This window comes from Dipodomys spectabilis, unplaced genomic scaffold (assembly GCF_019054845.1).
Source record: "Dipodomys spectabilis isolate Male_0828 unplaced genomic scaffold, ASM1905484v1 ptg000036l, whole genome shotgun sequence".
NCBI lineage: Eukaryota > Metazoa > Chordata > Mammalia > Rodentia > Heteromyidae > Dipodomys > Dipodomys spectabilis.
Genome location: NW_024870713.1, coordinates 531,198 through 554,794, shown reverse-complemented (window position 1 = coordinate 554,794; position 23,597 = coordinate 531,198). Strand labels below are relative to the sequence as shown.

General features: G+C 40.7%; 1 protein-coding gene across 1 annotated transcript; it reads left to right on the top strand.

The window, feature by feature from the left end:
• The first annotated feature begins 1,469 nt into the window (after window positions 1-1,469).
• Window positions 1,470-13,543, top strand: Sft2d2 (SFT2 domain containing 2). Its single transcript, XM_042677319.1, has 8 exons — window positions 1,470-1,636; window positions 6,223-6,309; window positions 6,548-6,633; window positions 9,425-9,506; window positions 10,895-10,933; window positions 11,021-11,076; window positions 12,130-12,159; window positions 12,801-13,543. The coding sequence occupies exons 1-8, from the start codon at window positions 1,574-1,576 to the stop codon at window positions 12,838-12,840; spliced, it is 483 nt and encodes a 160-aa protein (XP_042533253.1). The 5' UTR covers window positions 1,470-1,573; the 3' UTR covers window positions 12,841-13,543.
• The last annotated feature ends 10,054 nt before the right edge of the window (window positions 13,544-23,597 follow it).

The window sequence follows — 23,597 nt, the reverse complement described above, 5'->3', positions numbered from 1 at the left end:
CTCTTGGATTTAAGTCAAGGTACTGTATAGAAGGTGCGTAAAATCAGTATGGAAGCTCATTGTTGCTTTTCTCGCTCAGTGATTTTAAAGAAATTGAATAGTATAGGTCCTCTGTGTGTGTGTGTATGTGTGTGAGTGTGTGTGTGTTTCTAAATTGAATAGTATAGGTCCTCTGTGTGTGTGTGTATGTGTGTGAGTGTGTGTGTGTTTCTTTAGAAAAACCTGCATTCCTACGCCCACCTAAGGCATGCCCGTATGTATTGGCTATTAGTGTTTCCAAAAGTGAGATACTACTTTAATTATATACATGTCAGACTATTGGTGTTTTGTATGGATCACAGGTTAGAGCATTCTCTAATTCTTTCTACCGTTTGTCACAATTGTTATTTAAAGAACCGAGTATGTATTGCATGAAAACATTATGACCTTTTCCTCTTAGTTTAAATAAACTCCAATATAATTGGACTTCTGAAACACCTTTCTGTTGGCCTGATATCTACATTAGCAATAATTTTTTTTACAACCCTCTGATTCAACAAAGTAAATAAAAGTCTATTTTATCACTGTTAAAAAAAAGTGATGCAGACATGCAGGAAAGTTTAAAGTGAGAGTCAAAAGTCCTGTTTTCCAGTCTGTGCCAGCGGTTCACAGATTAAATCTGAGGGGAGAGGTTTGAAATCAGACCTGGCAGGAATGTCCACAAGACTCTCATTACCAATTAATCAGCAAAAAGGTGGAAATGGAGCTGTGGCTTAAGTGTGAGAGTGCTAGCCTTGAGCAAAAAAGCTCAGGGACAGTGCCCTAGTCCTGAGTTGCTGAAGCACAACCACTTGACTGTAGTAAACAGGGTTTGGGGCAAATCCCTTAAGTTATAACAGACCAAGATTCTTGGTAATATTCAAATTTTCCTACAGGCACATATCCACAACCTTTCATAAATGTTCTTTGTTGAAGGAGGTGTGTAATTGATCTGACAACCTCACTGTAGATCTGTCTCTCCTCTCCCTCCCCACACCCAGTAGAACAAATGATTCACCAAGTTCAAAACAATGTACAATTCCTTTCCCTTCAGGTAAATTTTAATCAGTTCCTTGATTTTGGCCAAATTTACCTCTCACACATTTTCAGCCAGATCTACAGTAGTGCTACATATACAATAGAAACATTATATATATATATATATATATATATATATATTTATTACATTTCCCCATGCTTTTTAGATTGTAAGTACAGCCAACCACAGCACTGGTTCACAAGTCCGCACAAGGTTTCATGTTCCGGTTTGGAATGCAGCATCAAACCGACAAGGCCAGGGGTTTGACACCTCTGGGTCTGCATTAATCGTAATTCTCCCGTCCGGTTGAAGCCCAGCCGGAGGGCGGGGCGGGCCGGCTCGGGGCGGGGCCGACGCGGGGCATGCTGGGCAGCCAGGTGGGCTGGAACTCGGGCGGGGCGAGCTGTGGTTGGCGGTGGCCGCCGAGGGGCCGAGCGGCCCGGAAGCTCCTGGATCCAGCGAGCTTGCGCAACCGGTGGCCGCCGGGTCTGGAGAAGGTGGGAACCGGGGCCAGCCATGGACAAGCTAAAGAAGGTGCTGAGTGGACAGGACACCGAGGACCGGAGCGGCCTGTCCGAAGTGAGCGCCCCCTGCGTCCCCCGCGGCTCGCGCGCCTAGGCGTCGAGTGCCGCGAGCTCGGGGACCCGGGACGCGGGACGTGAGGACTTGGGGCCTGCCGGTGCCCCAAGTCCAAGATTTCTTGTAAAGTAGCTCGGTGCCCTCTTCCATCTGTCGTGGCAGGTTCGGGCAGGTTCCGCCACAGGTGCGCAGCCCAGGCACCATTCTTGGAGCCCTCGATCCCTGGGTCCTTCCCTGCCCAGCGCCCCTTCCGTGTCCCACCCCCATCCCAGCTGGACGGCCGGGAGTAAAATTGGAGTAACACTCCTGCGGAGCGCACGGCAGGGTAGAGACCGAGCCACCCGACAGTCCCGTAGGTCAGGTGGGGATCTCCCAGGCGGAGATCTCCCAGGCCGGGGTCTCCCAGGCGGGTCTGTGCGGTGCTGGGCGGGGCCTCGCATCGTCCCAGGCTCACAGCCCACCGAGGCTGGGGCCTGGGTCCTTCCTGGGTTTCAGAGGCCGGGTTGACACGCCCATCCTACCTGGTGCCCTTCCTCTGGTTGTAGAACTCTCCTTCTGGGGTCTGGGATCTAAGACCTAGCAGGTCTGAAGCTCACAAGACAATACCTGCCTGCCTGTTTTTATTAGAAACAAGCCTGTTTTATGGAGCCGAAACCTGAGTTTCCCTTCAAATCACTGTGACTCATGTTCTCAGCAGGCTGCTTGCATCAACCTTTGTATCAACCCTTGTGGTTGATTTTATTCTGAGTTTTGTTTTGTTGGATATGGTTACCGCCCACTACACCCCCTCCAAGTAAAACTCAGAATGTAAAACTTATCTTTTGAATCATTCCCTAAAACACTGTAGGAATTAAGTGTTAGAGGAATGGAAGTTTCACTTCTTTTGACAATTCTCAGGGTTCTTTTGTGGTTTTTGACTTCATTAATTGGTCAAGGCTCAGGAGTGATTTAATTTTTTTCTCAATTTCTGGCCTCTGCTATGAACTCAGGAATTGAACCTCTGATGGCACCTGAGGTCTGGGACTTGGTTTAAAAAAAAATGTATTTTTATTATCTTCAGTTATACAAAGGAATTGTAATGAAGAAAAGCAGGTCATGTATACTATGCATCTCCCATTCTTCTCAACCCAACTTCTTCCCTCAGTTTTCTTAATTTTGTAGGATATACATTGAAATTTTTTTTTTTTTTGGGAGTCCGGTCGTGGGACCTGAACTCTGGGCCTGGGCGTGCTCTACCACTTGAGCCACAGTGCCACTTCTGGCTTTTTCCTTTTTGCTTATGTGGTGCTGAGGAATCGAACCAGGGCCTCATGCATGCAAGGCAAGCGCTCTACCACTGAGCCACCTTCCCAGCCTACATTGAATTTTATCACTGCATTGAGACTTAGTTTTTCACACTGATTGTCATCTAAAGCTCTGTACCTTGTAGACCACCAACAACTGCTGGAGCAGTTGGAGTTTAAGAGAGCCACACTCTTCTAGAAGATTCTTGACAGATTATGCAGATGTTATACGTTTAGAAAATTATGAAGCAGAAGGTAGACCCTCAAGACTGAATGATTAAATACCATTGAAGACTTATTACATCATTAAAACATTTAAAAAAAAAAAGCTTAGTTTGGTCCCAAATAGTGAATTCCCTGTGTTGGATAAAATTAAGGACCTTGTTCTCTTGTGTGCTCAGGCACATATAACATTTATTTCGAAAAGAATAGGATCTTCTCTCCTGTTACTAAATACTGCTATCAGTTTCCTCTTTTAGAGTGAGATTTCTGTTTATGTGCATTGTTGTGGCAGTTCCAGAGTTTGGAACTTCTGGAGACATTTTATAGTCATTAGGTTTTGTTTTGGTTTAGCTTTCACTTATTTAGGAAGGGCTTCCTTTGAAATACTGGTGATAATGAGACCATATTTTCATTTTCCATGGTTTTGAGGCTGGCAAAGCAGGATTCTGTGGTAAAATTCCTACTTTATGTGGTAAGCTGGATGAGGTGGCCTTAAAAAAATCTCTTCAAACTCAATGACATAATCATTAAACGGTTACTAAGAGATATTTAATTTTTTGAAATTATTGTTTTAATACCAACCACAAAAGTATGAACATCTCTATTTACTGTAGGTAGCTATAAAGTTTGTCTAATCATCAACAGCCTCATGATGAGTTTTCTAATTGACCTCTTGTGTTTGTAAACACACCTTTCTTGCTGAAAGGATAGACTGTTTGTTCCCTGTGCGGAAGTCTCTGGATGAGGAAGTTTGAATGGTATCTGATCTGAGGGCACAGGAATGAGCAGCATGCCTGTCTGGCTGTCTTCTGGTATAATCGAGTAGCCCTAATAATCCTTAGCTTTACTTCTTGGCAGGAGCCCTCTTTCCCTCCACATCCTGGAGTCAAAGGGGCCTTTGTGCATGACTGTCAGGCAGACAGCTTTGAACACATTGCCTACCAATTCTATCGAGGGTCTGTTTTAGCTAGTTTTGAATTTTTTTAAAAACTTTGTGCTGGTCTAACTTTAAGTAACTAGGATTTAGAGAGATATTTTACATCAGCTGAGTTCCTTTTCAAAAGTTGGCAAAAAGGAAGGTTTTGCTTTCATTGAGTACAGTTGGAAGAAGTGGAAAGTAGCTTCTGCTTTCTCTGAGCAAGTGTAAAAGAACTGGTAGCCATACAGATAGTGGAAAAACACAGTGGTGAAATTATTCAGTTGCCTAAATCCTCCTCATTTTGGCCAAAAAGCAAACAGATGGTTTCAGCTTGTAGAACCAAAGTATCATGTTCTTTTCTTAAGATAGAAACCAGAAATAGTTTTGGTGGAATTGTTTCTTCTTGTCCATGATTTTTTTTTTTTAACCAGGGTTGAATCTCACTGTCCTGTTGAGATGAGTTAGCACTGTGTCAAGTACAATTCAGATTTGACACTTAACCTTATGGTTTATCTTCCTAAAAATAAACAGCCAAAAAGGTCTTTGTGAATGTTCCTGTTGATGCCAAGTGGAGTGCAGTTTAGGACAAATCTAGTCCAGGCCGGCTGACCACTCCTTTCTCCCTCCATGGGGCTTTGTTCCCCTTTTTACCCTGGCAAGAAAATTCTTTGGTTCTTGCAGGAGTAGGAAGAATAGTAGCTTTGCATTCTTGTCTGCCCTTGGTGGAAATTACATGGGTTAGTTAGAAGTGGTCCAACTTCAATGTCTGTGGCTCAGGAAAGCAGGGGAACAACATCCCCTGGATCATTTTGGAACCAGAGAGACAGACTCTTCAGAGGCTAGATGGCTCAACTGTCACATTATAACATGCTCCCTGGTGCATGCCTTCCCTCTCCCCCACTTACCTTTATTTTTGTGGTGCTGATGATGGAATGCAGGACCTTGCATGTGCTAGGCAGTCCATCTCCTTCCTAATCGTTCCTCCTGTGCAGGCTTCATCTATGTCATACCTTTCTGTATCTGTTCTGTTGGAGTACTGTAAGCCTAACTTCTGTGTCGTAAATGTGACCATATGGGAGTGTGAAGAGAACCTATGATGACCTAAATACCTTCCTACTGAGTAGAGATTAAATCCTTGTGCTGTAGTACCTGCAATGCCTGGGGAACTTTTGGTCCTTCAAGTTTCTGGTTTGACAGCTTGAAAACAGGTGACCCTTGCAGCTTCTGCACAGTACCTTCCTCCATGAGAAGGGTGGAAATGTGGGAGTTGACTTAGACCACTTTGTCTGGGAGGAGACTGTGCTGCCTGTATAAGAGTGTCTCTGTGTAAACAAATACTGGGTCTGGCTGCCCCACTTGGTTTTGTTCCTCAGTGGTAGCTGCCTTTGTCCAACTAGGGGCAGTTGAGCCCTCTTGGATCAAGTAGATAGCCTAGGCAGGGCCTGCTTCAGAGACCTGATTGCATTTTTTGACATGGAAAAAGAAACTGTCATGGGCTTTTGTAAGTTCAGTAGAGTTTTTCTGGAAATATCAGCTTCCCCTGAACTTTGTTACAAGGAAGCATTAATCGTGTCAGAGAACCTGGAATAACAGAGCAGTAATTAATTAACGAGGAACTGTCTGACCCTTGGGTGACTTGGCTGATAAAAAAAAATCTGCCTGAGAGCAAGTAGCAGGGACAAATCCTGGTAAGGACGACAGCTTTCTCCTTCTAGAGTCCCAGAAATGCCACAGAGCTACATCTGGGCTGGATGACCAGTACCCAGATGCCTGAGTGCAGGGACCTTGTCTTTTTTCCTCTGTGATTCAGACTGTGCCTCGTTGGAGCTCTGCTTTTCCAGTTTCCTCATTCTGCCTGGATTGTGGAAAAGCTTTGGGTTGATTTGCTGCCTGTTTCCTTGATTGTACTGGAGGCAGGAATCTCCACCTCTGGAGATGCCCAGCATCTTATATCACCTTTGGAGAGGAGATTCAAGTTAGAGTTTAACAGGTCTTGAGGTTTGCTTAATGTGATGACTTCCTGTAGCTATCAGCATGTAGGACCCTGTTCTCTGCTTTCCCCAATCTAGATTGGCAACACTTCTGAAGGTAAATGTGTGCTTTCTTTGTTTGGGTTATATGTGCATATGCGTATATGTAATCACCGTTTTTTGAAATTTCAGGTTGTTGAGGCATCTTCATTAAGCTGGGGGACCAGAATAAAGGGCTTCATTGCGTGTTTTGCTGTAGGAATTCTCTTCTCCCTGCTGGTAAGATCCTTTCCTTTTTCTGTCTTTTCTTCCTACTTTTCTTTGAAATCTCCTCTCCCTTCTGCTCACCTCTTTTCCCCTTTTGCCTTTCCCTGAAATGGTATGGGTAAGAAGAAATGGTATGGGGAGGTAGGGAGAATGGCAGGCTCCTCAAGCCTCCTTCTGTGAACTCCTGGTTGGTGATTAGTGGGAAGAGTTGTTGTACTCATGTGCAAATGTGCTGTGTTTTCACTTCCAGGGTACCCTTCTGCTGTGGGTGCCCAGGAAAGGGCTCCTCCTCTTCGCAGTGTTTTATACCTTCGGTAACATCGCATCAATTGGGAGGTAACCTTTTTTTTTTGGTTGATCTTGGGCGCTGTCCCTCATGGGTGCTGTCCTCAGCTCTTCAGCTCAAGGCTAGTGCTCTACCACTTGAGCCATAGTGCCACTCCCAGTTTCTGGTGGTTTATTGGAGATAAAAGAGTCTTATGGACTTTCCTGCCTGGGCTGGCTTTGAACTGAGATCCTCAGATCTCAGCCTCCTGAGTAGCTAGGATTATAGGTGTGAGCCTGGCTGGCCATTGACTAGGTAAGCGTAGGTCATATAGTACTGGGCTCTGAATTAGGACTTCAAAGACAATAAGTACAATTTGATTTCTGTTCCATTGGAGCTCAGTGACCAGCCAGGCAGGCAGATAAACTGATGACACAATAGGATGTGGAAAGCAAAGCTGGGGAATTAGAGGAGTTCCTAGAGAAGGGAATATTTGAACCCCCATAACCTTTCACCTGAACGATTGCAGTATTTCTCTGCTGGGTGTCTTGGCCTCCTCTGTTGTCCCTCTCCAAGCCAGTTTCACTGAGGTCATAAGCCATTCATATATAGCCCCTCAAGTGGCTCCCAGTCTCCTCTACTGATGGAATCCAAACTCCTCACATGTGTACCAGCAGAGACCTTTGAGATTTGGTTTCCCTCAGCTCCTACTCAGCTAGGCTCTGCTTCTCAAATGTCTCCAAGCATCTTTATATTACTTGATCTCTTCTCTGCCTGTAGTACTGTTTCCTCTTTCTTCACCTAGTTTGGTGGATAATACATCTCAAAGCCACCTCTAATTTGACACATTCTTGGATTGCCTCCTCTTCTTTTTCCCATATATACTGATATGACAGCACAGGGATCACACCAATTTACTACAGTCTCCTGACAAGGGCTGTGCTTGTGTCTTACTTGCCCCCACCAATGTGTTTGGCTGGAGGAGTAAAACAGATGTTGAATGCATGACACTGGTCACCTTCTTTAAGCTGAACTTATTCATGTGTGTGCCAGTGCCCTTAGAAATGTCTAAGGGTGCTGCTAAAGCTTTATAAAATAGTCACTTTGGGGAGGTTTTGCTTTGGGAAGACTGTGTGGATTAAATGTATGGTCTAGATTGAACATATTTATTTCAGTGTGTGGCTTAGTCTAAAAGAGCCTTTTAGCTAATCTTTATGGGGTAGACTCTTCAGAGCACTGTGGAGGGAAATGAAAGTATAAATCATTTTCTGAGTATTATCAGGAAATTGTGGCTTTACCTATTGTCACTATATATAATCTCTTTACATACACATATAATCTCTACATACACATATAAAGAGATTTATAAAGAGATTTATGTGTGTATGTAAAGAGATTATATGAACATATATATATATGTGTGTGTGTGAGTGTGTGTGTGTGTGTGTTTGTATTCTTATGTATATATACACACAGCCATCCCTGGTGATGGTTACTGGGGTTTGAACTCAGAGCTCCATACTTGCTAGGCAGGTCTACCACTTGAACCATACCTCCAATTTGTTATATTTTTATTTTTATTATTTTATTTTATTTTTTGGCCAGTCCTGGGGCTTAAACTCAGAGCCTAGGCATTGTCCCTGAGCTCTTTTACTACTTGTACCACAGCCCCACTTCTGGCTTTTTCTGTTTTATGTGGTACTGAGGAGTCAAACCCAGGGCTTCATGCATGCTAGGCAAGCTCTGTACCACTAAGCCACATTACCAGCTCCCTGTTTTATTTTTATATATGCTATATTTAATTTTTAGAACTGGTCTTGGCTATTGCTTCTTCATTTCCTATTGGTTACAGGGATCGATCTACACAGACACTTGAGTTGAGAAAGTAGCCTTGAATTCAGGTTATAGCTTCTTGGCACTTCAGAGGGAGGCTGACTTATTTATATTTTCTTTTGTTTTTAGTGAGTTCTGAATAGCTAATGTCATCTTACAGTTGGCTTGTATTAAATAAATACTAGCTGTGAGGAGTTAATAATGTATTGATACCATGTGGGCACATCCTTGGGACTTAGGCCATATGACCTGGCCCTGGGCCCTGGCCCTTGACTGTTAGGCATGAGGGTCTGCTGCACTTCAGATCCCTCTACTCCCCAGACAGTTTCTTTCAGTCCTACAGAAAGTATGCTAGGGGTGTTTTTCAGGATAGAGTTGGGGTAGATGCTGGCTCTTTGGGCTACCAGCTATGTGATCTTGAATACTTAAATGAGTCTTTCTACGCTTTATTTTCCATGTCTCTTAAATACATGTAATATTGGTTTCAGAGGTGGTGAGGGGAATAACGTATGTAATATCTGCCAGTTAGTAGACATTCAACAACTAATGTGATCATCATTAAAATTAGTCCCTGAGGTATGTAAGAAAATGAAATATTAAATTTTTTTAATACAACCTAAGCCTTTAAGGTATGGGTATGGTATTTCTTTTTTAAAAAAATACATGGTTGGTTATTTTATGGGTTGATAGTCAAGCCTTTCTCAGAAGGGTCATCAAGCTTAATGGTATGAGTGTGGTATAGTGCCAGACTCACACGGCTTTTTAGCCTAGCTCTGTTGTTTACTGGCTAGATGCATAATCCTCTAGGCTTCATTTTTCCTCCTGTCCAAGGTAAGCATGATAATTGTTGCTATCCCATAGGTCCTTGAGAGCAATGCACAGAATATATAAGCACAGTTCTTGACACATAGTAAGAGCTGTTAAAATGTTTGTAGCTTTTCCTATATTTTTGCCACAGGAAATCATGAGGAGTTGGCTTGGTGTGCCACATATGATTCTGTTCTGAATGGTTTGTGTGTTTTATCTTAGTACCATCTTCCTCATGGGACCTTTGAAACAACTGAAGCGCATGTTTGAGCCTACACGTCTCATTGCAACTATTCTGGTGCTGGTATGTTCTGGTTTTTAGCTGAGCTTCTCACCAGCGAATTTCTTTCCTTCCCTGAAGTTGAACCTGGGGCCTTGCACATGCTTGACAAGCATTGTACCACTGAGCTATATTCTCAGTGCTTCTTATTTTGAGATAGAGTCATGCTATGTATCAGGCCAGTCTTGACCTTGAAATCTTCCTGCCTTAGCCCCCTGAATGTCAGAATGTTTCATCCTGACCATTTGGGAGTTTTTATTTCCATTGATCCAGAATGCCTCTCTTTGTCTCACATGGACACATGGCCATCAAAATCATCCCAAGCTAGTGGCTTATGCCTGTTATCCTAGCTACTCATGAGGCTGAGATCTGAGGATCACAGTTCAAAGCCACCAGGGGCAGGAAAATAGGTGAGACTTATCTCCAATTAACCAGCAGAAATCTGGAAGTGGAGTCGTGGCTCAAGTGGTAGGCCACTAGCCTTGAGTAATAAAGCTCAGGGATAGTGCCCAGGTCCTGAATTCAAGCCTCAGGACCAACACACACAAATTTTTTTAGACTTCTTTCTTCTGACTCCTGATCTCATATCCTATTACAACATGGAGGATTAGATAAGCATACTTCTCCCATCCAAGTACTAACCAGGCCCGACCCTGCTTAGCTTCTGAGATCAGACGAGATCAGGCGCGTTCAGGGTGGTATGGCCCTAGACTAGATAAGCATACTTCTCTTATTAGTTTCACTTATATATATCTCATTTGCTTAAATAGGTAAGTTCTCTAAGGCATGAACTTATTTGCTTATTTATTTTGTGTCCTACAGAGCACCAGGTACAGTGCTAGACACAGAAAATGTTTAAGGACTTACTGATTAATATAGGTACTATTTTGGAGAAAGGCAGGGACTGCTACTGCCTTGTAAGTGGATGACCTGGATCAGTCTCTTGTGGAAAAAGCTTTCTAAGAAAGGAGTTAGGAAAAGGCTCAGATGACATGTAGACAGATAACTGGCTTGCTGACTGTGAAATTGTTATGTTACATTGACCCTTGTCCTCACATATTCTTCTATTACAGACACTGGTGTTTTGCCAGAGTTAAAGTACACAAGTTTGTGGGAAGCTCTGTTTGTTTGAATGAAAAGATGGATGGGTGAATGGCTGGGTCAGAAGAATGCTTGTAAATAGAGAAGCGTCTTTGCCTTTTTAATCTTGTTGGCTGATCTGATTTCTTGGAGATTTTAGCACTTCTGCCATTAAGATGGGTTAACTGCTTTGAAACAAAGGATGCAGGGGGTTGTCGTGATAATCATAGACTCTGAACTCTGCAGCCTAACAGAAACTGCTGTGAGTTTGTCAAGAACAATAAGGCTTTCATTATTAGTATATTAATTAAATCTTTCCTCTCTCCTTCTAGGTGTGTTTTGTGCTGACACTGTGTTCTGCCTTTTGGTGGGTAAGTGTAGATTGTTAAATCCTGTAAATTTTTTGGTTCATGCCCATTGTCACGCATTGTCCTGTGACCCTATTATCTTTCTTTCAGATTAACAAGGGACTTGCACTCATCTTCTGCATTTTGCAGTCTTTAGCCTTGACGTGGTAAGTAACCTTTGTAGTAGCCTGTTCTCACTCAAACCTCTAACACATGCAACAAAGGAGATAAAAACTCAATGTGCTGTAGGTGTGAGGATTAGTAACATACAGAAGTTCTGCCACTGAAGAATTCTCAGTCACTCAAGTGAAATCAGGTTCCTGTACCACAGCTTACAGCCAATAGATGGCATTAGTGGTCTTGAGTGGTCCTACGCAGCTACTGGATGGCTGCTAAAGCATTTTAAGAACAGGAATAATAGGTATAATGAGGCTGTGAGTCAGACATTAACAGAAAAGGAAAGTGGTAAGAAAAACAAGAATTGTTACAGTTATGATAGAGTGAATCATTGAACAGAAGGGCAGAGTGGGAACTTTCTGTGGGAGATGAGGAGCAGAGGCTGACTGACATAATGGTACCAAGGTCAGTGTATACATTGGAGGCCTGTTAGCTTTAGGATTCCAGCTGAAGGGTTTGTCTAACACATAGAGTCTAGTTATTGAGAGTTTTGACTTGTAGAGCCTCTTCACACCATCCTGATCTCACTGGGACTCAGCAAGGGCTTGGGATCTTGAAGACCTCTCATAGATATTCACTCCATTGTGGGAATAGAGTGGGTAGTATTTTTCTTTTTCTTTTTTAATGGTAGAAGAACAGAAAATGTATTGTAGCTGAGTCAAAGTTAAACTCTGTTAAGGGCTTATAAAATCTTTGAAAGCAACTGTTGTGGATTATATTTGCAGTTCTTTCAGAATAGAGCTTCTAGGCCATCTGGATATCTGAAATTTGCCTATTTTAGGTGCTTGCTGTTAGCTCACTTGGTAAAAGCCGAACCCCAGTGAAACTGAGGCCATTAGGATTAGTGTCACAAGGTTTTTCCCCCTTTGATGGCTACAGCTTTGCATATGGTAAAGTTGTATGAGCACGTGTGCATGCACATTCCTAGACCATGGAGGACAGTGGGCCTGGATAAATAAATTTAGGTACATTGAGAACTCAGGAACACTACTGTGTAATCTCCACAAATCTTTATTTATTTGGCCTTTTGATTTTCATTATAGGTACAGCCTATCCTTCATTCCATTTGCCAGGTAAGACTATTTATTTGGAAATGCAATTTTTAACATTTATAGTTGGTGATATATTTGCATAGGGCCTTTTAGTTCAGAAAGTTTTATTTTTAGAGAGTACCTGTCAAAATTCTTTGAGCTAAATAGGCAAAGCTTATATGACTGTTTTATTATGATTAAGAAGTTAAGGGCACCTGTCCATTGAAGCTAATTATACAACTAAAATGTATTAACATGCATCACTGTCCCTCAGTGACATCATCTGTAATATAGAATAAATATATGCACATTATCTTTCTTAATCCATAGTTTTGAGGTTTTATGTACTTATTTTTTATTATAGAGGTGAGCATCAGTTTAATGTCACTGCTTTTAAGAGATGGAGGAATCTAATTATATGCTTGTTTTCTTATAGTATCTCACGTGGGGAAACCTTGTGATGGGAAAGTGAGCAGAAAGGGGGCGCTGGAGGACTAGAACTTCCTAGTTGCAGTGTGGCTTTGGGCAGCTCTTTTGAGGAGGGTGGAGGTCTGTCTTGCAGTCCAGGCCCTTTCCTCTCAGGAACAGGCCACTGTGGGACATTCACAGAGGGTCTTTGCCACTGACAGGGGCCTTGAGGGGATGATACCTCATTCATCTTTTTGCATTTTTCCTCCCTATAGGGATGCTGTGAAGAAGTGCTTTACCATGTGTCTTGCATAGTACACTGCCAATATGCAAAGCTTTTGGAAGGCCCTGTGGATGGAAACTAATGGACAGTTTTGTAAAGATCCTTTACACCTCTGTCTTACAGACACGTGCCTTTTATCTTACAGCAGTGTGATGCTTGCAATTTGAACATTTGAGGGTTGTCTTTGGAAGTAACTCTCTGTTCCCAAACCCAAGTATCTGTAGCACAATATACAACACAGGCTCTGTATGTCATGGAGTTGGAATCTTCTTCATGAACCATTTCCTCCTTGGATGGTGTCCCATTGGAGTCTCATAAATAAACATTTTGTGCAATAGCAGCACATAAGCCTCGGGAGGTGAATCCCAGTGACAGCAGGCAACTCCATTACAGATTACAACAGTTAAGGAACAGAAGTTTGGAGTCATCAGGAACTTTCAGACTTGTCCCGTACTATGGAGACCATCACTGCTGCGTGGACATGGTTCTACCTTAGGGTCTGAAAACAGATGATTCTGTCTTATCTAAGCCTGTGCTGTGCCTGGCAGTGGACTGAAGTAAAAATAAGCACCTTTCAGTAATGGGTTGTTTCTTAATCTAGATGTACATCCTCCTGCTGTTCTGAATTATGTCTGACTATAGAATGTCTTTTTAGCATTCGATTCAGATTCTTTCTCTTCTAGGTACCACCTCACCCTGCCCATATCTTACTTATGACCTGACTCTAGATGGAGAGAGAACAGAGCAGTTGTGGAAAACATGCCATTTCCTTTTGGATAAGAGCCCATAGGAGGTGAAAAATCTTGCTATTCCTTGATGCTTTTTTGTTTTTTGTTTTTTTTTTTGTTTGTGTGTGAGTTGTGGGGCTTGAACTCTGGGCCTGGGCACTGTCTCTCAGCATTTCAGCTCAAGACAAGTCCTCTACCACTTGAACCACTTCTGGTTTTCTGGGGGTTAATTGGAGATAAGAGTCTGCAGGCTTTCCTTCCCAGGCTAGCTTTGAACTGCAATCCTCAGATCTCAGCCTCCTGAATAGCTAGATGTGAGCCATGGGCGCCCAGCTTTGATATATTTTTTCTTCATTATTTATGTGTTTGTTTTGATTTTATTTTCTGTCCTCTCCTGGAGTGGGGCCAGGGAAGATTGGGTGGGGAGACAGATCCTGGCTGTGGGACCATCAGGTAGGAGGCACGCCTGCCTAGATGCCTTTAAGCTCCAGCCTTTGTACTCAGTTGTGCTGTGGGCCCTGAGGGGACATAAGACTATACACTGTGAGGTCTCAGTCTGAGATATCCAATCACATGCACAGTGATTTTGTGTTTGTGACCTTGCTGGTTCTCCTAAGAGCTTTGTGGCCAAGCAGAGAATGTCACCCCATTGTGCAACCAAGGAAATTGAGGCTCAGATCCCTTTCTGCATTTACCCAAAGCTATAATAGGGCAGAGGTTGAGTACTAATGTATAACATTATCACCTGTTGTCTCATTGACTGTTCACAGTGACTGCCAGGCAGAGGTATTGCCATCATTAGAGAAAGAAAGGGGCTTGTACCAGTTCCCACCTTGGAACATCAAAGAAGGGCTTCTTGGCATAAAGGCTTTTGCTTCACCTACCCTAATTTCCATAGCCTGTGACTGGTTTGCTCAGGCAGCTTTCAGTTTGGACAAAGCAGCTTTTTCCAGGATTTTCAAAACTCCAGATTTTTTTTTAACTTCTAAGCCTTGCCTTTGGTTGTTGTCTTGCTTTTGCTTAGGTGGTGGAAAGAAGAAATTCACTTCAAATGTGCTTAAATCTAACAAGTGAGAGTGGAGAATTAGGGCTGCAGACTGGCTGTTAGTGGTCTGTTTCCTGGTCCCTAGCCTCCCCCACTTCTGCCATTCACTACCTAGTAGAGATCACTGGGAAGGTAGGGAACCATTAGATGTCTCTTACAGATGGGGGTGTGATGTGCTTCCACTCTAGTGGAGCCATTGGCTGGAGCACTTCCTCTCTTGGACTGCAGTTCTGTCAGTGATCAGTTGTTGGGAGGAGAATTCCCCTGCAGACCAGGGGTGGTAATTTGTAGTTTCCTTGACCCTCTTCCCCTTGTCCAAGCTTAGACTTGTTGGGTGGCCAGCAGAGTGGGTGCTAGCTCACTGACTTGTGTTTCACTATCCAGAAGCCTTGCTGTTTTATAGAATGAGTTCTGGGGGATTTTGTAGTTCTCCTCATATTTGGTGTGGCTGCTGTACAGTTCCCAGCTCCAGGTGCCTTGTCTCTGGGAAAGCTGAAATACCATCCCTCATTTGTTTTCCCCTGGCAATGATCTCATGTTGGAGCACATATCCTTTCCCTAGTATGGTGATTCTGTGGATTAGCTGTTCTAACATTAGACTTAGAAGTGTACAAAATAATTTTCATAGATTCATCTAAAGTTGGGGAGTGCCACCTGCCTTTCACTATGCAGAGAGAGCATGTATGATAAAGTCATTAAATGCATTTTAAATAAAATTATTTTGATACTTACATTAGAGCAGATAGTGAACAAAGTGTGGAGGATATGGCTGGTTGGGATTCTGATTTTGCAGGCTTGTGACACGTGACATATGGGATGAGACTTGGAGATGAGTTGGGAAATGAAAATGCACCCTGTAGCAGAGGATTCCTTTTGCTATGGAATAGTTCACAGCAGACCTTATCTTGTCTTTTCTCATATAACTTCTGACCAAATCAATTGCAGAATTATAAATAAAATTCACCACCTTGTCTAAAAACTTCATTTTTTAGGGTGGAAACAATGTTTGAAGCTATAGGAAGCATTTTGCTAAAAATTTTGACATTGTTTTAGAAGGTAAGCGTCCAAGATTTTTTGAGTAAGTTTAATATATGCAATAGTTTATAGATAGCATTTTAAAAGAACTGAATGGACTTTCAGCCATAATTAAATGCAGAATTATATCTATATAACTATTTTAAAGTTAGCAAAAAAAATCTCCCAAATAAACTTAGAAGTCTAAATTGTTTAGAAATGTCTATTTAAAAAATTGGTTAGGAGGTGACCCTAAAGTACCTTCTAACTCCTAATTGTATGAAGTTCTGAGACCCTGGGTAATTCTAATCTAGTGAGAGGTTGTTTAAAAGGGTTTATTTGATACCAGCTGACTCAAGATTGGGCATCTGGTTCTACTTTGATTAGTTCACTTTGGTAAGTTCCACTTTGGTTATTCCCAGATGCAGGACACTACTCTCAAATGTTGGAAGCTGAGGCTCTGATGTCGGATTATCAGTTTCTGTTGCAGGAAGGCAAATGGGGAGTAGTAGAACTTCCGTTAATGTAAACTGCAAAGGTAAAAATCAGATCTTTTCTAACAGGAGCTGCTAATTAACACTAGATTTAGAGTGTACAAAATAATTTTCATAGTCTGATAGGAGGTCAGGAAAAAATAAGCTTTAACAGGCAGGAGAAACTTTGCTATTTTAAAATGAAAAGCCAGAGCCAGGTGCAGCAGTGCATGCTTGTATCCCAGCACTTGGGAGGCAGAGGCAAAGAGGATTACAAGTTTGGAGGTCAGCTTTGGTCATATAGTGAGATACCTGTCTCAGAATGAATAAAGAAATAAATGAAAGGCCAGTTCACAGCATCATAATAAACAATAATGTAGGTATTCAAAACATTTAATTTACTACATTTAATAAACATCCTCAAACCAGGACAGCAAGACAATCCATAGTTCCTGCTATTAGTGAGCTAGTTACCCAGGTATAATAGCTTCTGAGGCTTCCTTAAAGAATAAATGAGAGCTGGGAATGTGGTTCAGTGGTAGAGTACTTACCTAACATGCTTGAAGCCCTGGGTTTGATTCCTCAGTATTGCATAAACAGAAAAGGCCAGAAGTGGCGCTGTGGCTCAGCCTTGAGCAAAAGAGGCTCAGAGACAGTGCCCAGACCTCAAGTTCAAGCCCCAGGACTGGCAAAAAAATTAAAATAAAGAATAAATGAGATATTTGACTCTGCCTATAACACATCCACACTGCAGCACAAATGAGTCTGTTCTAAGTACAAATGGACTGTGTGTTTGTTGTAATTAATCCCTAAAGGATGGCTATAGTGGCTATATGTTGAATCTTGTCCTCTTTGTGTTACGAAAAGTTTTTGTTTTGCCTTTTTTGATGAGTTTGCTTGACTTAGGAGTCTTGAATAAGAAAAGGAAAAGGTAACTTTCTGAACTCAGCTCTTTTATTATTTTTGTGAATTTGGATTGTGAAGTTGAGGTGAAAATGTTGGGAACCCTATGGTGAGAGCAGAGGTGTGACTCAAGAGCAAAGCACTTGCTTAACATTCAACTCCCAGCATTATAATAAAAAAGAAAAAAGCTTGTGATTTGGGTATTGTAGAATAATGTGCCTATTCTAATACAGTGAGCTTTCAACACACTTTGTTAGAGCATGAGTCGATTTTTATAATTGTAAACATACAAATAATTTTAATGCTACTGATTGCCTAACTGCATTTTTATATCCAGAAATATATTCTTAGGTACTGTATTTCCTACTTGAGAATCTGTTTCATATGATAAACTCTGTTTTCTTTTTACTGATTTCATAAAGAACATTGCTAGACACAAATCTGTCTCTTCCCTTCTTCCTGTCACAATTTTTGTGCCTTTTTTCCCATTCTCCAATAAATAATAGAATTATGACCTTTAATACATCTAGTGTGTTGTGTCTGTCACTGAGTCAACTTTAAGTAGAAAAAGGGTAATGTCTTTTTAAAAAAATTGTGTTTTTTTGTTGTTTGTTAAGTAGTTTTACAAGGCGATTACAATTTCATGTCAGATTATGAGTGCAGTGCATTTTGAACAGTCACCCCTCCCATCCTTCTCTCTCATTTCCCCTATCCCATCTCCACCCTCAAGTGTTTCAGTTTTTACATGATGTCCATCAAATACAGTGAGTGCATTTACTCACCCTTACTCCTTTCAGGGCTATGTCTTTAATCTAAATTCTTGCTAAACTTTTTATTGTGAAAATACTGTACAGAGAGGTTACAGTTGCATGAGTAAGGTAATGACTACATTTCTTTTTTTAATTTTTATTGTAAAAATACTGTACAGAGGGGTGTGGGCAAGATAATGAGTACATTTCTTATCAAGCATTGTAGCCTCTTCCTTTGTTTCCCCTTCCCATTCCATCCTCTCCCCGGCCCCCCCACCCTACCCTCCCTCCCCCACCAAAGTTGTAAAGTTCGTTTTCGACATAATGACTTGTACATCTCATTGTTGCAATGGGTCCACCTGTATCCCTATTTAAATGATTTGTTTTTTTCCCTTCCCCTCCACAAATTATAACATCATCAAATACAGTAAAAGCAGGGGAGGGACATACAAAGCAACAAAGAAATAATCTTATAAATGTGTTAGAAACAATCGCATGAAAGAAAAAAACATTTGAATACATATCTTAGGATTCATTTCCCTAACATCAACTTAGCTGACCTTTTCTGCTTGACACAGACATATCCTAGCTATTGCAAATAAGGGAAACATGGGACCTATGTTTCTTTTTTTGTTGTTGTTGTTTTTTTTTTTGGGTCCGGTCGTGGGGCCTGAACTCTGGGCCTGGGCGCTGTCCCTCAGCTCTTCAGCTGAAGGTTAGCACTCTACCACTTGAGCCACAGCGCCACTTCCGGCTTTTTTCTTTTTGCTTATGTGGTGCTGAGGAATCGAACCCAGGGCCTCAGGCATGCAAGGCAAGCGCTCTACCACTGAGCCACCTTCCCAGCCCCGGACCTATGTTTCTTTGGGGCTGGCTTACTTCACTTACTATTCTTTTTTATAAGTCTTTCCATTTCCTAACAAATGGGACAATGTCATTCTTTCTGATGGAGGCATAGAATTCCATTGTGTATATATACCACATTTTCTTGTTCCATTCATCTACTGAGGGGCATCTGGGTTGGTTCCATATCTTAGCTATGGTAAATAATGCTGCAGTAAACATAGTCGTGCTGGTAGCTTTAGTGTGGTCTTGTTTGTGAACACTTGGGTAAATGCCCAAAAGTGGGATTGCTGGGTCATAGGGGAGCTCTATGTGTAGTCTTTTGAGGAACCTCCATACTACTTTCCAAAGTGGTTGAACAAGTTTACACTCCCACCAACAATGCAGTAAGGTTCCCTTCTGTCCACATCCCCTCCAGCATCTGTTGTTATTAGAGTTCTTGATTATAGCCACTCTAACTGGAGTGAGGTGGTATCTCAATGTTGTTTTGATTTGCATTTCTTTTATGGCAAGAGAGGTTGAGCATTTCTTCATGTGTCTATTGGCCATCCTTCTTTCTTCTTCAGAGAAGTTTCTCTTTAAGTCTTTAGCCCACTTATTTATTGGGCAATTGTTTCTTTGAGGATTTGTTGTTGGGGGATTTAATGTTTTGAGTTCCAGATATATTTTAGATATGAGACCCTTGTCTGTTGAATGGCTAGTGAAGATCTTCTCCCAATCCGTGGGCTTTCTATTGATCTTGCTAGCTATGTCCTTTGCCATCAGAAGCTCTGCAACTTCATGCAATCCCATTTGTCCAACCTTTCTTTGATTTGTTGTGTTTCTGGGTCTCTATTAAAATTTCAGCCTGCGCCAAGGAAACCTAGGGTTTCTCCTATTCCATCCTGTAATGTTTTCAGAGTGTCTGCTTTGACTCCGAAGTCTTTGATCCATTTGGAGTTGATTCTGGTGCAGTGTGATATATAAGGATCTAGCTTTAGTTTTCTACAAGTAGTTAACCAATTTTGCCAACACCATTTACTGAAGAGGCTGTCTTTCTTCCATTCTATTGTTTTAGCTCCCTTATCGAAGATTAGATGGCTATATGTCTGTAGGTTCATTTCTGGGTTTTTAATTCTATTCCATTGGTCCTGAGGTCTGTTCTTGTGCCAGTACCAAGCTGTTTTGATTACTATGGTTTTGTAGTAGAGTTTGAAATTCGGTATTGATTCCTCCAGCAGTGTTCTTTCTGTTGAGGATCGTTTTTGCTATTCAGGGTCTTTTATTGTTCCATATGAATTTTTGGATTGCCTCTTCTATTTACTTGAAGAAGGAGGTTGGATTATTGATAGGTGTCGCATTGAATTTGTAGCTAGCCTTGGGAAGTATTGCCATTTTATCGACGTTGATAGCTAGGCAAGATCAATAGAAAGCCCACGGATTGGGAGAAGATCTTCACTAGCCATACAACAGACAAGGGTCTCATATCTAAAATATACCTGGAACTCAAAAAATTAAATCTCCCCAAAACAAATCTTCACAAATCTTCAAAGAAACAACTGCCCAATAAATAAGTGGGCTAAAGACTTAAAGGGAAACTTCTCTGAAGAGGAAGGAAGGATGGCCAATAGACACATGAAGAAATGCTCAACCTCTCTAGCCATAAAAGAAATGCAAATCAAAACAACAGAGTCCTAGATTTTTCTGGTATGGGAAGTGGTTTATTGACATTTCATTTTCATTACTTGTTATGTATCACTTCTTGGTTCAATTCGAGTATAGGAAAACATCAATTTTTCCAGGATTTGTCAGGTGACTGGCATAAGGTTTTCAGAGTACTCTGTTATTCTCAGTTTTGCTTATTTCTGTTGTGATGTCTCATTTTTGCCTCTAATTTTATGTATTTGTGTGAGTTCTCTTATTGCTTTTTTTTTTTCTTTTAATATGAAGGTGATATACAGAGGGATGGGTTACAGTTACATAAGTAGTGAGTACATTTCTTTTTGAACAGTGTTACCCCTTCCTCATTTTCTCCTGCTTCCCACAACCCCTACATCCCACTCCCCCAAAGTTGTAAAGTTCATTTCTAACATAGTGTCTAGTGTATATCACGGTTGCTTTGGTTAATCTTTGTCCCACCATTTCTGTGATTTCCCTTCCCTTTCCCAAATCAGATTAACTTACATATAAGACAATGGGTACAGAAAGAAAAAACAGTGACGACGAGGAATAAACCAAAGGGGAAAAAAGTAAATAGAAATAACTAAAAACAGTTCACTGTATAATAATCTTGTATCCATTTCTTGGAGCTCATTTCAATAAGCATCATTTTATATGGTGATATGCATATAGTTATTGAGCTATTGTGATCTTTTCTAAGAATATCCTAGACATATTCTAGTTTTTCCAAATGAGTGAAAACCTGCAGCCTATGATTCTTTGAGTCTGGCTTGTTTGACTTATTATGTTTTCCAAGTTTTTCCATTTTCTTACAAATGGGGCAATGCCATTCTTTCTATTGAAAGCATAGAATTTCATTGTGCATATATACGACATTTTCTTCATCCATTCATCTACTGAGGGGTAGCTGGGTTGGTTTCATATCTTAGCTATGGTGAATAATGCTGCAGTGGATATAGTTGTGATGTTAACTTTAGAGTGCTCTTGTTTGTGGTCATTTGGTTAAATGCCCAGGGGTAGGATTGCTGGGTCATAGGGGAGCTCTTTTAAGGACTCTCTGTACTTCTTTACAGAGTATTTGAACAAGTTTACATTTCCACCAATAGTGTAGTAATGTTCTTTTTTGGCCACATCCCCACCAGCAAGCATCTGTTATTATTAGTTTTCTTCATTATGGTCATTCTAACTGGGGTGAGGTGGAATCTCAATGTTGCTTTGATATGCATTTCGTTTATGGACAGAAATGTTGCATATTTCTTCCTGTGTCTATTGGCCATTCATATTTCTTCTTCAGAGAGGTCTCTCTAAAAAATCTTTATCCCACTTATGAGAGTTGTTGCTTCTTTGAGGATTTGTTTTTTTAGGGGATTAACTTTTGGGGGCTCTAAGCATATTTGAGATACAAGGCCACTGCCTGTTACAGAACAAGTAAAGAGCTTCTCCCAATTTGTGGGCTTTCTATTTATCTTTCTATCTGTATAAGTTTTCTTCTTAGTCAGATTTGGTTAGGGTCTGCGAAGTCTATTAATTTATTCAAAGAACCAACTCTGTTTTGTTGATTCTTTCTATGTTTTATTTAGTCTTTAGTTATTTCTGATTTAATTTTGTTTATTTCTTTCTGTTCACTACTTTGGGCTTGGGCTTATTCCTGTTTTCAAGGAGCTTGAGGAACATAATTAAAATATTTGTTTGAGATTTCCCCAATTGCTTGATGTAGGCACTCAGAACTATAAATTTTCCTCTATGTACTGCATTTACTGTGTCCCAGTATTTTGGTATTTTGGTATTTTGTTTGTTCATTTTTGTTAAATTCCAGTTACTGTAAGATTTCGATTCTAATCTCTTCAGTGTCCCACTGATCATTTAGCAACATATTGTTCAGTCTTCATGGGTTTGAGAGGGTTTTTTTTGATTTAGCTGTTTAATTCTAAGTTTATTCTGTTGTGGTCTGACAAGATATGGGAAGTCAATTTATTTTTCTTTCAATTTGGACAGAATTTCTGTATGACATAGGATATGTTCTATTTTGGAGAATTTTCCATGAGCTGCTGCGAAGAATGTATATTCTGACGCTGAATGTATATTCTGTAGATGTCTGTTAGGGCTAAATGGTCAATGTAGTTATTTACGTCTGCAGTTTCTTGGTTGAGTTTTTCCTGAATGACCTATCCATAGATGACAATGATGTGTTGAGATGTGTTTTTAAGTTAAGATGTGTTTTGGTTGAAGAAGTGGGGTGCTCCAGGATTCAGGGCATTGATACTTAGACTTGTTATATCCTTCTAATGGAGAGTTGCCTTTATTAATATGTAATTTCTCTTCTTGCTAATTTAATTTGAATTCTATTTTATCTTATGTTAATAATTCTACTGTGGCCTGTTTATGGTGTCTGTGTGCTTGAAAATTGTCCTTCCAGCCTTTCAGTTTGAGTATGTTTGTTTTTGTCAATAAAATGTGTCTCTTGTAGATACTAGATGGATTTGTCTTGTTTTCTGATACTACTATGTAATCTGTCTTCTAATTGGAAAATTAAGTCCATTGATATTGAGTGTTAAGACTGTGAAATATAAGTCCTGCTATGTTATACACCTGCTCTTAGGAGCTGTGCCTCACCTACTCAATATATTTACCTTGTACTCTCGAGCATTTTTAAAATAACCAGTTCTTGTTCTTTTTGTCTTCTTTATATAGGATATATTTGATTAACTTCTATTCTGCTGATTTGGAGGAGATCCTTTGTTTCAAGTTTGCTTTCTCATGAAATATTTTATATATCCTTTAAAAGTAAAGGAGAGTTTGGCTTGGGTCCGTATTCACAGTTGGTAGTTGTTTGCCTTCAATATTTGTCATATACCATGCCAGGCTTTTTACCATATCAGGTAAGAAATCTGTATTTATTCTGACTGTATATCCTTTATAAATAATCAATCTTTTTTCTATGACAGCTTTAAGAATCCTTTCCTTGATCTCTAATGATCCTCTCATGGATTATGATGTGGTGGTGGGTTGTTCTGTTCTGGTGTTCTGTTTGGTGTCATAAAGGCTTCTTTTCTTTGAATGAGCCCATCTCTGGATGTTTGGAATGTTCTCTGCTAGAATTCTGTAATATGTTTCCTATCCATTTAGTTTCCTGTTCTTCTCTTTCTTGATACCTATGTCCTCCAAATTTGATTTTCTAACTGAATCTTGAAGTTCCCACAAAATTATTTCCTATTTCTTGGATTTGTTCTAAATGATTTTCTCCTCTTTCCTATTAGATCTATTCTGTCTTTGACCCTTGAGATTATCTTCTATGTCATCTATTTGCTGTGGAGACTCTACTTTGTTTTTGTATTCCTTGTCTTCTAGTTGGTCATGTTTTTGAGGGCTTCTATC

Excerpts from the sequence above, each read along its gene's own strand:
- Sft2d2 (XM_042677319.1), top strand. The coding sequence starts at position 1,574 with ATGGACAAGCTAAAGAAGGTGCTGAGTGGACAGGACACCGAGGACCGG. Across the intron at positions 1,637-6,222 it reads ACCGGAGCGGCCTGTCCGAA|GTTGTTGAGGCATCTTCATT; the intron begins GTGAGCGCCCCC and ends TTGAAATTTCAG. Across the intron at positions 11,077-12,129 it reads CAGTCTTTAGCCTTGACGTG|GTACAGCCTATCCTTCATTC; the intron begins GTAAGTAACCTT and ends TTTTCATTATAG.